The 16,037-nt window shown below is 38.0% G+C and overlaps 1 protein-coding gene across 1 annotated transcript in view; it reads right to left on the bottom strand.

Annotated features, from left to right (window-relative positions):
* LOC149239970 (SUPPRESSOR OF GAMMA RESPONSE 1-like) overlaps positions 1-16,037 on the bottom strand; it is a 70,512-nt gene that overhangs the window by 37,025 nt on the left and 17,450 nt on the right. Inside the window, exon 2 of the mRNA XM_089367233.1 lies at positions 5,877-6,012. Within this exon, the coding sequence (XP_089223359.1) occupies positions 5,877-6,012 (136 nt within the window). The remainder of the gene's footprint in view (positions 1-5,876; positions 6,013-16,037) is intronic.

Raw genomic sequence — 16,037 nt, 5'->3', positions numbered from 1 at the left:
ATCAATGACGATGACGAAAAGCTCAGGCATGCATCCATGAAAATGGAAGGAGAAGCATATAACTGGTATATGTGGTGGAAAAAGACAACACACGTCATTAGCTGGAGAAAATTTAAAGATGCATTCTTCAAAAGATTCCAAGGTGTAAAGGAAGAAGAATTCTTTTCAAAACTCATCAAATTACGACAAAAAGGAAGTGTGGATGAATACACTCAAGAATGGGAGACCTTAGTAACACGAGTACCTGGGTTATCAAAATCTCGTCTAATTCAGTCATACATCTCGGGACTCAAAACCCATTTACAAGCAAAACTTGAGATGCATGACATTACATCTATAGAAGTAGCAAGACGAAAAGCAAAAACAGCTGAAAAGAAATCCGAACCAATATTTTGGTCAACAGCGGAAAAAGCTTATGCAAGACGAAGGATACCCCAGTATGTGGACTCAAATAATACAAGATATGTTCCACCACATCGTCGTGAAGATGAAAAATCTAATGTGGAAATGCAAAGGATAAAAGAGGGTAAATGTAAACGTTGTGGTGAGAAGTGGGACCCCAAACATAGATGTGCTAAACATAGTTTTAAAAACCGGCCACAAAAACCGGTAACCGGTCTAACCGGCCGGTTGGAGGCCTGGCCGGTCCGAACCGGCCTAAAAAACCCAGTTTAATACCTCTTGTGACCAAAATCTGGCCCTAACCGGTCAAAACCGGCCGGTTTAGGGCGGAACCGGCCGGTTTGTAGCAAACCGGCCGGTTCCATCCTAAACCAGTCGGTTTATGGACAGCCCACCGATTAATGAAAAAGGTGCAGTGGTTTTGTGGTTTAGGGGTGGTTTAGGGGTTTTGGGGTTGTGCATTACTACCTTGACTTGCCAAATATGATAGAATTTTCATTACCATTTCCATCCTTCGGTTATCCATGGGTGTCTTTCTTTCTTTAAGAGTGCAATTAATCCAGCTGAAACAACAACATTTTCTAGAACATAGATATTACTACCTTGATTTGTTATTCATGGTGCAATTTCCAGCACCATTGAATGCTTTTGACCTCGACATTTAAACTTTGTTACAAGGCTACAGCTACAGATACTTGAAGTTTATTCAAAACATTTTGGATACAATACCACTTGATACAACATATATTAACATATTTATCTATCTATCCATCCCTCTACACAAACACACATATATCCATTTTAAAGGATGGTACTAATTTTAAATCAGAGTCCATGAAGAAATAGAGTTAGTTGTCAGAATCTAGCAGGCCTATATGCAAAAAAAAAACAATAAAACTGCAAATATAGATATGAACTGCAATAAAGAAAAATTTGATATCTGCGGAGCTCAAATTATAAGAAGATCCAAAAACTTAAGACTGTTAGAGGCACCGGAACACTCAAGTGGACTGCACCTGTAAATATGAATGTATGGAGACATCTCCATTCAAACTTTGTTGAATACATAGTTGAAGTGCAAAAAAAAGGTTACAAAAAAGCATCTGGAAGGCCCCTATGTACACAAAAGAGAGAGAAACCTCATATTTGAGGCCCAAGTTACTGTTGAGAAGTACCTAGGCCCTAATTACATGAAAATGACATTCATTATTGAATTTTGAAACATAATACCATAAAGGCCCACGGAAAAAACATTATTACAACATTATGAAGCTTAAATATACCTTAAATACATGAATTTGTTAGTGTGAACAAAAATGTTGTGCTTAGGTGCACAACATGCAACTCCCCAGGAAGCTTTGTCCCCAAAGCTAAAAGCCAGAAAGGTGGGAGTCCAAGATTAATAATTTTGATGACAAGCAGAACTTGAAAGATGTAATTATGCCACAATACAAGTCCAAAATGCATAGTATAATAGCTCAAAAAATGCAAAAACATACCTCTCAATTTCAAAAAAAAAAAAAAAACATTACAATTCTGAAGTTCATCAGTTTACACCACCTTTTGGACTCCCAAATAATCTGTGATTCAAAGAATATGGAATTTGGTTAGGCATGTGTATTTGCAAATATAAACTAAAAAGGTAGAGTAGGGTGACCCCTATACTTATAATCAGGCTAAAAATACATAAGAAATGAGCCTCATTTCTTATGTATTTTGCTATTTTGTCGATGATATGTATTGCACTCGGTGCCATTTTGATATATTCACCTTTGCATGGTATATAAATGAGCAAACTTTGCATATTTTGTCTCTATTGGCTTGGAATCATGGTTTTACATCTTAAAAATAGTTTTGTTTCATTAAAAATTAATTATTTAATGTATTTTTTAAAAACCGGTTCGTTTAGACCAAACCAGTCCCGTTAGACCGGTTCCGGTCGGTAAACCGGTTCATTAGGTGGACCGGTCCGGTCACCGGTTCCGGTTTTAAAAACACTGGTGCTAAAGGAAAAGAACCAAAGAACCTATATAATTGTGAAGCAACCAATGATTCAAACAGTGAAGATAATGACATAGAAGACACAGAAGACGCCCCAGAATTCTCACCAGAACTAGATGATGGAAGTATTCCACAAGTATCATTATCAGCTATGACAGGTATATCACAACCTCAGACTTTAAAGTTAAAAGGACACATAAAGAAGAACAACATAGTGGTTCTCATCGACTCTGGAAGCACACACAATTTTTTAGATGCAACGGTGGCAAAGAGACTGAATATCTTTTCATTTCCCTTACCAAACATGAAAGTGATGGTAGCTAATGGTAAGAAGACTGAAAAGGTAGGGAAATGCCATAAGGTCAATTTGCAGATTCAAGACTTTAATCTAGAGTCTCCATTCTTCACAGTACCATTAGGCGGAGTAGATGTAGTCTTAGGTATCCAATGGTTACGAACTTTAGGTACTTATGCCGCCAACCATCAAGTACAATTTATAAAATTCAAATGGGGAGGTCAGAAGTACAAGCTACACGGATTCCAAGCACCAGAAAATCAAGTTGTATCATCATCTCAGATGATGAAACTGAGTCAAAGAAGAGCACCTGCTTATGCAATACAATGTCACCAATTAGAAATGTTATCTGCAAATATGACCAGAGAAGAGTAACCAGAGATACAAGATCTGATTCGGAAGCATGAAAAAGTATTTCAAGACCTACCTATGAAGATGCCGCCTAATAGGGAAATTGAGCATACAATAGAAGTCATGGCAAGATCACACCCCGTCAACATCAAGCCATATCGATATCCACATCTCCAAAAAACGGAAATTGAGAGATTAATCCAAGACCTTTTACAGTGTGTGACTTTGATCATTTTGGAATATATAATCAAGTGGAAAGACTTGCCAAAGAAGACGCTTCATGGGAGAATGAATCATTCTTCAACATCATCCGTCGTTACTTATGCTTTGAGGACAAAGCATTCCTTCGAGAGGAAGGCAATGTTATGCAAAAATTAGTTAATTTTAGGTTTATTGTTTAATTTTAGGGTTATTTAGACGAAAGGGCACGATCATAAGATCATGCCCTCTCCCAAAGGGTGCCCGTGGCGGTATACAAGCCAGGCAACCCATTTTAAATGATCATCATCTGTAATTCATCATTTTAATAAAGTATTTATTCATATATATTCTGCGTATCAGAGTTTTCTATTTCACAAATAAACATTTATATTGGACATGCTACCATAAACAAAGACACGTCTAAGACATATTCAATTAGAAATTGCGTAGATAAAACCTAGTTTCTAGTATAAACATAAATTGATGAAATTTAAAACAATAAGCAATCATAGTGGAGGGAAAGCGTATTTTCACACTTCATTTAAATAATTAAAAATAAATTTCTCATGGAATTACTTTGCTTTCTAATAAAAAAACAAACATACGTTAATAGCCAAATCGACAAACTAATAGATGAGCTTGGAGAGTTGCATCATATAAAGCATCTCATTTAAGTCGGTACTAAACCTAATGCTGAAGTTGCAAATATTCTCGATTAAAATTTGAAGAGTTACAACATTGAAAACTAATATAAATATTAGAAACCACTATAATTGAACTACATAAATAGGGTTTCGAGTTTTCAAGATCTACTTACTAATCCTATTCTAGTATTTACCAATGTTCCACCAAGACTCCGGAACGGGGAGACGTGGGTGCGGGGAGACGCACAAGAGGGACGTGTGGGAGTACCCTCAAATTTTAGGGAAATTTAGGGGGGACGTCAAGGTATATAATTTTTTTTAATATATATATATTTTTTCAATAATGAAAGCATAAATACAATGATACATACATAATTGAATTAAGTAATGAAATACATTGATCCATACTCATCATCCTTACTAATAGATACATGATTCATCCATAGACCACAAGATTCAATAATGAAATACTCTAATACATATTCATCATTCATTATTTACCATTCTAGAATCTACATTGGTTCAAAAATTAAATTCATCATTCTAGATTCTAAATTGATTTAAAATTAAAATTCATCATTCTAGAATCTAATTAGTACTAAGCAAAATAGATTATAATAGATATTGAAATCTAAAGACTGGAATAGTAAATTGATATAACTAAACTAAAAAACAATGGAGTGATGAGTGTAAAAATCAATCTAAAGTACACAGAGGGCTCGGTGCTCTTGATTAAATACTGATTCCATACCCTTATACATGACAAAATGCAATGGAAACATTGCAATCCATCAAATCTTGAATTCCTGAAAAACTGTTAAGTCTACTGGATTTTGAGTGAGATCTAAAATTCTACTTTCTCCATATGAATCCAATGATGTCAGAACCACTCTCAAACACCCTGAGTCATTTCATGGTAATGTTAAAAATTTAAGTAAAATGATGAAAATGAAAGATAAAGAAGAATGTCACTTTTACTTTAAGAATTTAACATTACCATGAATTGCATAACATTAGTAGGGCAATATGATCAACTACTAGGTTTCCCCAGTCATAAATATTGTTTACAAGCAAAATTAAGGGGGGATGCATAGCCCATTTTGAGGGGGGACACCCAGGCGTCCCGCTTTTGGGGATTCACATCCCCCACACTGGGGAAGCGTCTCCCCTTGCGTCTCCCCACATCTCCCCAAAAGGGGGACGTGGGGAAACGTTTCCCCAGACGGCCCCCTGTCCCAGGTGCGTGGGGTGCAAGGGCTGCGAGGGGTGCGCACACCCGACCCTGTGGGACGCGTCCCTGAAGAAAACTGGTATTTACCTATAGAGAGATATACAAATGTAAATTTACATCTACATCATGCTTAGTCAGTGTTCATATATAAACAAAATTGAGAGTCTAATAGTCACAAATAAACACTTATTTCCTTCATTGGAATCTCATAGCCATACTAGCTCTACAATATACTTGATGCAAAACGACCTCACCTAAAAAATTTCAAAATGTGATCATTAACTGGGCAGAGATCCCAGTTCAAGAGGATATTAAAGAGTTTAAAACTAGTATTAGCAATAGTATGGAATGTATACCCTCCTCATTAGAAGGTTAGAATAATTCAATGGCAATCTATATAAAGTATATGCGTGTGGATGTTTGAAACTAATTTGTCTATTTTATAGTTTTGAATTTATTTTGTCAACTTGGCCATAGTTCAAAGATCAAACAATACCCTTTGTGTAATCTATAAAACACAAACAAGTTATTCAATACCTAGCTACGTCAAATGTCATTTATGTTTCAATTCCCTATACATAACAAAATAAAAAACTTTATTGGTGTTAAGATAGAATTGTGAATTGTGGTTTGAGTTAGTTAAGGAGGAATCTTTACAAAACTGGCTTGCCAATAAATTGAATTATACGAAACAACATCAATTAACATTATTATTCAAAACTCATTGCCTATAGTAGGTCAAGTGTAGTACATTGCTGTTCTCAATTTTATAATTGCAGTTGGGGCAAGCTATGCTGGCATCACTTTTCCAATTCTCCTTTTTGATCGATTCTGCTGTGTTCATTACTTTCATTGCAAATGCCCGACTATTAACCAGCCATGCCGTTCTGCATTGTCACAAAGAGCAATTGTTAACCTACCTTATCAACATATGGACAAATAAAAACAAAATACCATCACCAATAACATTGGTTGTACACTAACAGTCACATGAAAAAAACAAGTAAACCCATCAAACAATTTTTATGCAAACTTAACTACCTAAATATGAATATGATTGGTAATCATTCATGGTACCGCACAACAAGCATGTCACTTTCTAAAAGCCATTTCCCAAAGAACAAAGCATTATAATAGGTATATATTAAAACAGGGGAGAAAGCATCATGGTAATGTTTCATATAGTATTAATATTTAATTTAATTTAACCAAAGCAAAAATTTGAAGAGAAACAGTAATTTGGATCAGATAAGCTTTCATTATTACACCAGATACAACTATTTTATAAATGACATTGTAAATTTCAATTAGCAAAATGAATAGTTCACTAAATCACTCAAACTAAAATTTTTGACGGCATTAAATATTTAATTACAATTTAAATTTTTTTAAATTATAAAATTTGAAATATAATAAATTAATATGAATTTATTAAATATTAAAAAGATTAAAAATTTCAATATATAGTTTTTTAAAATCATTTAATTCCATAACCTATATTCCTTCAGATTAAATGTTTAAAAAATTAAAAATTACATACCATAGATTTATTTTTTATTTTAAATGTTGTCACATTCATATGTATCTATGTATGAAATAGATAACTCGAGTTTTTTTTTGTTTATATATTAAATTTAATAAAATTAGGAAAAAACAATTTCATCTTCTTTCTTTTCTTTTTTAAGTTTGAAATTTGCAATGTCATTTTCAAATTAATTTAGAGCATGTAATAGTCTATATATATATATATATATATTTTAACACAATCAAGTATTGGATTTTCTATTCAAAAAAGAGCAGGGAGCTAGCTCCCAATACAAAGCTTTTTTGGAGCCATCCAAGCTGAGAGGTAGGCCAACATAGAGGCGCCATCCCAGTCAGCTGAGCTCCTAAGATCAAAATCTCCTAGATTTCCTACTGCTGAATATTTGTAGATTCTTACAAACTGCTGCAAAAAGACTTGAAATTTACAATTCATAGTAACTGATTACAGGATGAAACTTATGTTGTTGTAACTGGAACAAGAAGAAAATTGTAAAAATTCCCTTTTTTTATTTAATAGAGGGCTCATCTTTTGGCTTGTTATTGCTGCCTTGATCCCCAGAAGCTTGAGTTTTCTCCAGTCTGGTTGGTTAAGATGTCTTTCAGAAATGTGACTGAGTTTTCAAGGTGTGCACATTTGTTAGTTAGAGCTTCAATTTGAGAGTTCTGACTTGCCAGCCTTCCCATTAGATATGAATGATCTGATTTTGTCTGGCACTTAAGTTCTCGGACTGTCTCTCTCAACTAATCGACCATATACTTGTTCGTCCTGCAATAGACACACCTTTCATTCTTTGAAGCCTGATCTAGAGGGTCCATGATCCCGGAGTCCCTGAAGTTGGCCTTTGCGCTGGCCTGGTTGAAGAAGAGGATAACTTATCCTTTGTCGAAAGATACTCGATGCCACAATTAAGCGCAGAGAAATACGAATCTAAAGGGTGCAGCATGTCCACAGAGTATAACCAGAATAAACAAAGAGCCAGTGAGGCCATGAAAAGCTAGGGGAGGAGAAGGGAAGATGACAAGAGGCCTGGCAATAACTAAGGGAGCGCTCAGCAATCAGGAGACGAGGGAACAGCGAGGAGGGGAGGCATGGAAGCACAGGGAGGGGCTGCGAGGCTGAGAGAGGCGTAGTGAGGGAGGATGAGGAGCAACGACGGGAGGAGGAAATAAAAAGGAGAGGGAGGGATGCATCGAGCGGGAGAAGGACAGGGGAAAGTCACGGGAAGAGAGAAGAAGTCTGTCAGACAGAGATCGAAGTTGGGCAGAGGGAATGATCAGGGGAGATTTGAGAGAGAAAATGCATCGAATATGATAAGAGAGGTGCAGATTTTAAAGGAGGCTTATCCATAATGCGAGGTGACAATGATTTGATAGCGAGGAGGGAAGGATGGCTATGGGATTGGAAGGAAAAATATATCATTTTCGATTTTAACTTCTCCTGGGGGACGAACTACAACCTTATTTGCATGAGAGTCTGCATTTTTATTATTTTCCCTTAAGATGTGCATAAAAGTGACTTGTCCCAAATCTTTTAAATGATGTCTGATCCTGGTTGTAAGTTGGGCCAACGCTGCATTTTTCGGATTGTGCTTATTGATCATTGCTTGGATGAGGATGGAGGAATCTCCCAGGATAATTGGATTCATAAGATTTCTTTGTTTTAATATTTTTGCTCCCAAAAGGAGTCCATAAGCCTCTGCCTTGTTGTTTGAAGTCTTTCCCAATCCCCATTCAAAAGTAATGGGATTATGCCTGTCTTGATCAATAAGGATGCCTCCTGCCCCTGCAAGCCCTGGATTTGACTTTGATGCGCCATCAAAGAAAAGGCATGGCCTGGTTAGAGCATTTATCCATTGAATGAATTCCTCCTCTTTTAGTCGAACTTTCTAGTTCTTATTGACTTCTTTTCTTTTAGAAATGGTTGGCAGATTTGGCATGTTGTTTGCGAAGCTAATCCATATTCTTTCTTCTAGCTGAAGTTGGTTGAGATCTGTTATTTTTGCTCCTTTTGCTGATAGAAATTCTGTGGCTAGCCCCCAAGCTTTTGAGAGCACCTTGCCTACTTTGGGCTTGTAGTTCTAGAATATTTGTTTGTTTCTTGCCAGCAAAGGAATGAGGGAAGGCTTGTCCAATATCTTTTGATGGTGTTTTTATTTTTGAGAGAATAAGGATACTCTTTTTTCCATGATACATAAAACTCAGAGAAGGGTCGGGTTAGATTCACTTCTAATTCCAATGGTCTTACAAGCTGGCTCCAGCATTCAGTTGCAAAAGTACAGTCAAGGAAAAGATGTTGTATGCTTTCTTCTGCCATGAGGCACATGGGGCATCGAGAGGGCCCTGAGAATCCTTTTTTCTAAGATTATCAGTTGTGAGGATTTTCCCTTTCAAAAGAGTCCAAATGAACATTTTGATTTTTGGGAGGCTTTCAGTTTTCCAAATCGATTTCCAAGGAGGCCATTCTTGATTCCCTTGCTGTTCTTGGAGTTTTAAGTAGCTCGATTTCACTGTGTAGTCTCCTCCAGAGGGGTCCCATATGAAAGAATCATGGGTTTCTTGATTGATTGGGGCTGCTCCTTTGAGAAGAGAGATGAAGGAGTCCCATTGTTGCTTGAGGTTTTGAGGTAAATCAATTTTCCTCCATTCTTTCCAAGTGTTGTCATGTTGATCCCATTGTGAAATTGAATCCAAAGTACGAAATCCTTTTGAGCTTAACCATCTTTTTAATCTTTGGATTTTTGGATGGGTGGAGAGAGGTTGCTTTCCCATTATACTTTCTTCCCATATACTAATCTCTCTACCATTGCCCGACAATCTAGATGTATTCTCCTTTATGAAAGGAAGAACCTTTTTTATTAGATTCCACATTTGGGTGCAAGGCCTAGTCAGAGTTTTCCTTGTGAGAAAAGAAAAGCGAGAGTGGCTCAGATATTTGGCTTCCAATACCTGCTTCCACCAGCAATTGTCCCCAATAATGAATCTCCAAGCTATTTTAGCTCCTAGGGCCAAGTTCATCAATCCCGGAAGTCTAATTGAGATTCCTCCTTTCTCGTATGGTGAAGTTACCTGTTCCCATTTTATGAGACTGAATTTTTTGTTTTTGATTTCCCTCCCTGCCAGAGGAAGCTCCTTATGATTAGTTCGATTTGCTTGTGTATACTTGTCGGAGCTAAAATTGTTGCAAATTGGTAGATGGGAAGAGCTGACAGAATGGACTTGATTAGAGTTACTCTTCCGGCTAAATTAAGCCAAATCATTCCCCAAGTTTGTATTTTTTTTTTCATTTTCTCGATGTATTTGTTCCACAATTCTGCTTTCAGATTTTCTTTTGTTACCGGTAGTCCCAAATATAAAAAGTGGTTCCATTTGGCCTGAAGGGGGATCTCAAGAATTTGTGACATTCTTTGGAGGGTGCGGGGAGGAGCATTCCAACCATAAATTCTGCTCTTTTTATTATTGAGTAGGCATCCTGATACTTCCATAAATTTGTCTAGAACTTTTTTGAATCTTCGAGCCACTATACAAGAGGCTCCTCCCATTAAAAGAGTATCATCTGCAAAAAGGGAGTGATTTATACTTTTGATTCCAGAACTAGTTGATAGGCCTATTAGGGTGTGATTTCTTCTACAATGCTCAAGATTTCTGCTCAACGAGTCAGCCATTATTATGTAGAGGAAGGGGGACAAGGGGCAGCCTTGTCTCAAACCCCGAGAGCTTTGAAAGTACTCACTCGGTCTGCCATTAATGAGAGGAGCTATCCATGGACCAACAATGCATGCATTTATTATTTCTATCAGCTCATTAGAGAAGCCAAATGATTTGAGAACAGCTGATAAAAAAGACAAATTGACTCTATCGAAAGCATTAGCCATGTCAAGTTTTAGAATGAAGCCCTGCTCATTTCTTGCGAGACTAGAATGCAATGCTTCTTGGACGATCATGATATTGTCCACAATCTGTCTGTTGGGAACAAACCCACCTTGATTTTCTGAAATTAAATTGGGTAGGAGAGGTTTTATGCGGTTGGCAAGGATTTTGGTGATGATTTTATATGATGAGTTGCACAATGAGATAGGTCGAAATCGGTTGAAAGATGAGGGTCTGGCTTCTTTTGGGACGAGAGCTAGAAATGTTGAATTTGTGAAACCTCCGAGCTTCTTTTTTCGGAAAACATTTCTAATCATTCTAGTGAGGTCTTTTTTGATGATGCTCTAGTTGAAGCGATAGAAAGCTATTGAAAAGCCATCTGGACCAGGAGCTTTGTCAAGCTGAAGGCTCCACACAACTGCTTGTATTTTGTGTTCTTCAACCTCTTTCAAAAGTTCTAAATTTGCTTCTTCATTTATCCTTTTTGGGATATGCTTAGTGAAGCTCTCGAATTCTGGAATTAATGGCTCAGCTGTTAATAAGTTTTTAAAGTGGTTGTGTGCTTCTTTCTTGAGTGCCTCTTGCCCTTTGATCTCTTGATCTCCTTCACCTTTTATCGTATCTATTTGGTTTATAATTCTTCTCATCTTTGTTGTATTGTGGAAGAATGAAGTATTTTTGTCCCCAGCCTGAATCCAAATGTTTCTAGACTTAAGCCTCCATTCTTCTTCCTCTTTCCTATTACTTCTGTAGATTTCCCAATATAATTATTTTTCCTTTAGTTGGTTCTCTTTTGTGTCCTCCATGCATTCTATTTTTTCCTGCACTGCTTCCATTTCTTTTTGCAATTCGTTCTTTCTTTTCTGTGGTTCCTTGTGATTGTTCTTTGCCCAAGCTTTTAGACCGTTTTTCACTGATTTTAATTTAGTTTCCCATATATAACTTGGTGAGCCAATGACCTTTTGTGCCCATGTTGCTGCTATAATTTGTTTCACTTCTTCATTGTTGTTCCAAGAGGGACAATATCGAAATGGGAGGGGGCCCAAATTTTCGATTGTCCCCAATCTGATTGCCACTGGCTTGTGATCAGAGGCTGCAGAGGGGATAATTTTTTAACATACTGAGCTGAAGTTTGCTATAATACTATCTTGGATTAAGATCCTATCAAGTCTCTCTTTAATATTGCCTTTCCCGATCCTTTTATTATTCCATGTGTATTTCCCGTTCCTTGGAGGAATGTCCATTAGACTGTGACATTCTATAATACTTTCAAGGGCATCTCGAGATGGATCAACATGAAAAGTGCCTCCAAATTTCTCCTCAGCGTTCAAAACCAAGTTTAGATCGCCTCCTATTATTATGCTTTTGTTTTGGTTTTGAAGTAGATTTTCTTTGAGGGAATTCCAACATGTCTCTTTGTCTCTGTAATGGTTTGGAGCATAAATATTGTAAAGGCAAAATTGAAAATCTGAAGTTCTATTTTTCAATTCTGTTTTGATCCAGTGTTGGTCTATTTGTTGGTTCTGCAGTTCCCATATGTCCTTTCTCCATATTGTACTAATTCCTCCCGAAGCCCCAGTTGCTTGGAGGACTGCGCCATCATAATTCCTTAGCTTTTGTATTATTTTTCCCATTTATTGTTCAGTAATTTTGGTCTCCTAGATCATGAATATATCAGGTTTTTCCGTTGTTAAGAGGTCTTTTGCTGCATTAAATTTCGAAGGATGTCCCAGTCCTCTACAATTCCAAGAGACCAGATTCATTACTTGCTTTGGTTTGATGCAGAGGGACCTTTCCCTCGATTAGGATGATGGTTTTTTTCCTTGTTGCCTGTACTTTTTTTCGAGGAAAGAGTCCATAGGTTGTTGAGTACCCATTTCCATTTCCTTAGCAGCTGCTTCATCCCTGATTTCCTTGTTGGTCTTTCTTCCTTGTTTTTTTTGGTTATCTGAAGAGAGCAAAGAGTCTCTGGACTGATTTCTTGTGAGGATTCTATCAAAAGAAGGAGGGGGAGGGTTGAGGGGAAAGGTGGGGAGGGGAGGAGTGGGAGAAGAGAGGGAGGGACGAAGGGAGGGAGGGAGAGAGAGGGGCGAAGGGGGGAGGCGATGAAGAAGGACTAACATGATCAGCGGGAGGAGGATCGAGAGAGGAGTCGAGGGGTCCAAAGGGGTTGGAGTCAAGGAGGGGATTAGAAGATAGGGGTTGATGAGATGGGGGATTGCTCAAAGGAGGAGGAGCAGATGAGGATGGGGCTTGCTGAGAAGAGAGTTTGTTTGTTGTCTTCTTTTTTTTTAATTGGTTCCCATTTTGTTTCCTGCACTTCTACTTCTTCAGATTCTTGCTTTTTTGGACATCTATTAGAAAAATGACCATATTCGTGACATACCTTGCATTTAAATGGGATTTGCTCGTAGTCTGATCGCTGAATATGCATCCAATTATCCACCTTGATCTTTATTGCTTCCGGGAGTCCTTTGCCTAGATCGACTTCGACGCAGATTCTTGCACAAGCATGCATATTCTCCTTTGGTTCGCTTATGTCTATGTATTTTCCCACTACATTTCCTATTTCTTTTACCGACTCATCTCCCCAACAATGGAGAGGGAGGTGGGGAAGGCGCACCCAAACTGGAACAACACTTGGGATATCCAGCTCAAGATCAAAATCTGGCGTCCATCTGTTTAAATAAAGTCCTCTTGTATCCATGAAATAGGGCTCGTTCCTGAAGATAAGATCTTTGTCCTCTTTAGTTTCAAAATGAAAAGTGAAGTATCCTCTGCCACAAAAGCGAATGGAGATTTTCCCATGGGTTGAATGTGACCAGTTCCTTTCAACCCATTTTTGCACCGATTTCAAAGAAGGCCATAGGCCTGTGAACTGTCCCACCAATCCTCTTTCTTGTAAAGAGATCACTGCTCTATGGGGCAAAGAAGGCAGCAAAACGTTTTCTAGAATGTCCTCGAGTTTCTTGACGAACTTAGAGACAGAGGGTCTAAATCGAGGAGGTCCTAGTGAAGAGATCAAACTTGCAAAGTTTGTTGCGGACTCTTCTGGAGGATGTTGAGCCAGAGGTAACGATTCTAGAGGAGGAACCCCTACCAAAAGAGGCTCCGCAGGGGCCATGGCGGTGACAGAAGGCCAAGGCTGCAAGAAGGAAGGTCATGCACAGGTAACCAGAGCGCGATTTAATTGCTCCACTATCTTCTTGGCGATCATGGACTGAAGGAAATTTACAAGGAAGTCCCACATTCACATTCTTGAAAGCCAAGCTCATCATCTGTTTACCATTAAGCATTCCATGAGTGCTTGCAGATACAACAACACTCCCTGCAATTCTAAATTAATCTTTAAAAAATCATCTGTATGGAGAATTCCATTCAAACAAAAGGCAAGGATGGCTCATGTAGTAGCCTATTTAATCTTGTAGGCTATAGTCATTTAAAAAGGGGAGAATTAGTATTCAATGTTACTTAGGTAACTTAAATTTGGGGAAAATGGAGGGAAACTTGCAAGTCACTTAAAATTGAATTTAGGAGGGAAAATTCCCAAAGAGAATCTATAAAAGGAAGGGATGTAAGTCATTATGATCATCATGGATTATTACTCTTCTTGATTTTGTGTTGAGACTCTTGGGGGGTTTTAAGACCCCTTTTTCTGATTAGTTTCAATGGTGAAAAATTCCACCCTAGCCAATCTCTCTACTTTTCTTGCTGAGACTCTGTGGATCTTGTACTACATGAGAAGAATAGTGAATCTGTTGTGATTGGTCAAAATGACCCTCATTTCTATAGTGGTTACTTATGAGATAATTATTGCCTGAATATTTTACTATATTATGCATGCACACCATCATTGTTATCTAGTTTAATAAAATACTGCAACTATGTTACAAAATATAATTATGTCATCTATTTGTGTGAAACCCTAACTCATAATTTCATCACAAGGGTAATATCTCTAAGAGGGGCATTACAGTGGTATCAGAGTTGTGCATCCTACCAACCTGTGAGCATATGATTTTTGGATGCTCTCTGAGGATAGGGAAAACGTTACAGTGGGGAAAAAGAAGGGTACCAACAATTCAGTCATGGCAAACAGGGAAGAGCAACCACTAGAAATTAACCCCTTTGACATCTTGGGGGAGCTAGCAAGAGGGCAACTGTAGATGGCTCAACAGATGGCACAAGGGCAACAACAGATGACTCAACCGATGGCACAAGGGCAGTAGCAAATGGCCCAATTGCTTACCCAGATTCTGGAAAATCTAAGTAATGCAGGCAACAATGTTGCTAATGGATCTAATGGAGGTAGCAAGAGTCTGGTAGAAGGAAGTAACAACAATAATCCATGTCCTTTTAACATCTCTATGCAAACCAACACAAGGGCAACTAGACCTCTAATACCCCTATTTCTAGATGGTCATGGAGCAGTAAACCAAGAACCTATAGAACATAATGAAGATTTTTTCAGAACATTTCTAGGAGTATGCGTCACTTGGAAAGGATGTTTGAGTAGCTATGATCTTTATTAAATTCAGTAACATTGAGTACAAAAACAAGCCAGGTTCATAATAGGGGCATGCAACAAAACTGTGATCTACTGCACAAGGTTGAGAAATTGTCCATCCCCTCCTTCTATGGGTCACCCCAATACTCAGCAAGGTCTTAAATACAAAAGTTAGACACTTACCTCCAAGATAACCCAATGTTAGAAGTAGAGACCATCAAATTCACTACCTTGCATTTGGAAGGAGAAGCTCATGAATGGTGGTATCATGGATTGGTCACCCTAGGACATTCTAGCATTACTTCTTACGTGGACTTCACAAAAAGATCAATAGATTGGTACAATAAGAAGGATCTAAAGATACACTTTAGGGAGATAGCACAGCTCAAGCGGACCAGAACACCAGATGCCTACATTTCATAATTTCAGCAAGTAGTTATTATGGTGACAGGGATATATGAACAAAGGTTGATCATGCTCTTCACAAAAGGTTTAGCCAAACCACTATGTGGTTGGGTCAAGGCCTTCAAACTCACCACCTTACAAGATGCCATCACTAGGACACGAGACATGGAAGATTCAGCGCCTAAATCTAAATCTCCATCCAAACCACTCATCACTCAGAAGAACAGAGATAAGAATCCATTTCAAAGAGAATGGGATGGGAAGGACAAGTTGGACAATGAGACTCATAGCGAGCTAAGAAGGAAGAAACTCTACTTCAATTACAAGGACCCATGGGAACCAGGTCACAGATGCTTGGGCAAGGGAAAGGTTCACTATATTGAGGTGATGTCAGACAACGATGATGAAGAAGATACAATGCCAACACCAAGCAGTAAGCCTAGTAGTTTAGAGGGGGAGCAATACCATGAGGAAGCCAAAGGGGATTCTAGACATTGTACGGTGATTAAGGGTGGTACTATCGCCACTCTTTCTGGAGTCCCTAGATATTAGACCTTCAAGATCAGGGGGTCATATGGGGACAACAAA

Source organism: Pinus tabuliformis, chromosome 8 (assembly GCF_031772625.1).
Source record: "Pinus tabuliformis cultivar Carrire ecotype Pingquan chromosome 8, CPIR1, whole genome shotgun sequence".
Lineage (NCBI taxonomy): Eukaryota > Viridiplantae > Streptophyta > Pinopsida > Pinales > Pinaceae > Pinus > Pinus tabuliformis.
Note: the sequence above shows the minus strand (reverse complement) of the source record. Positions and strands in the feature narration are given on the sequence as shown.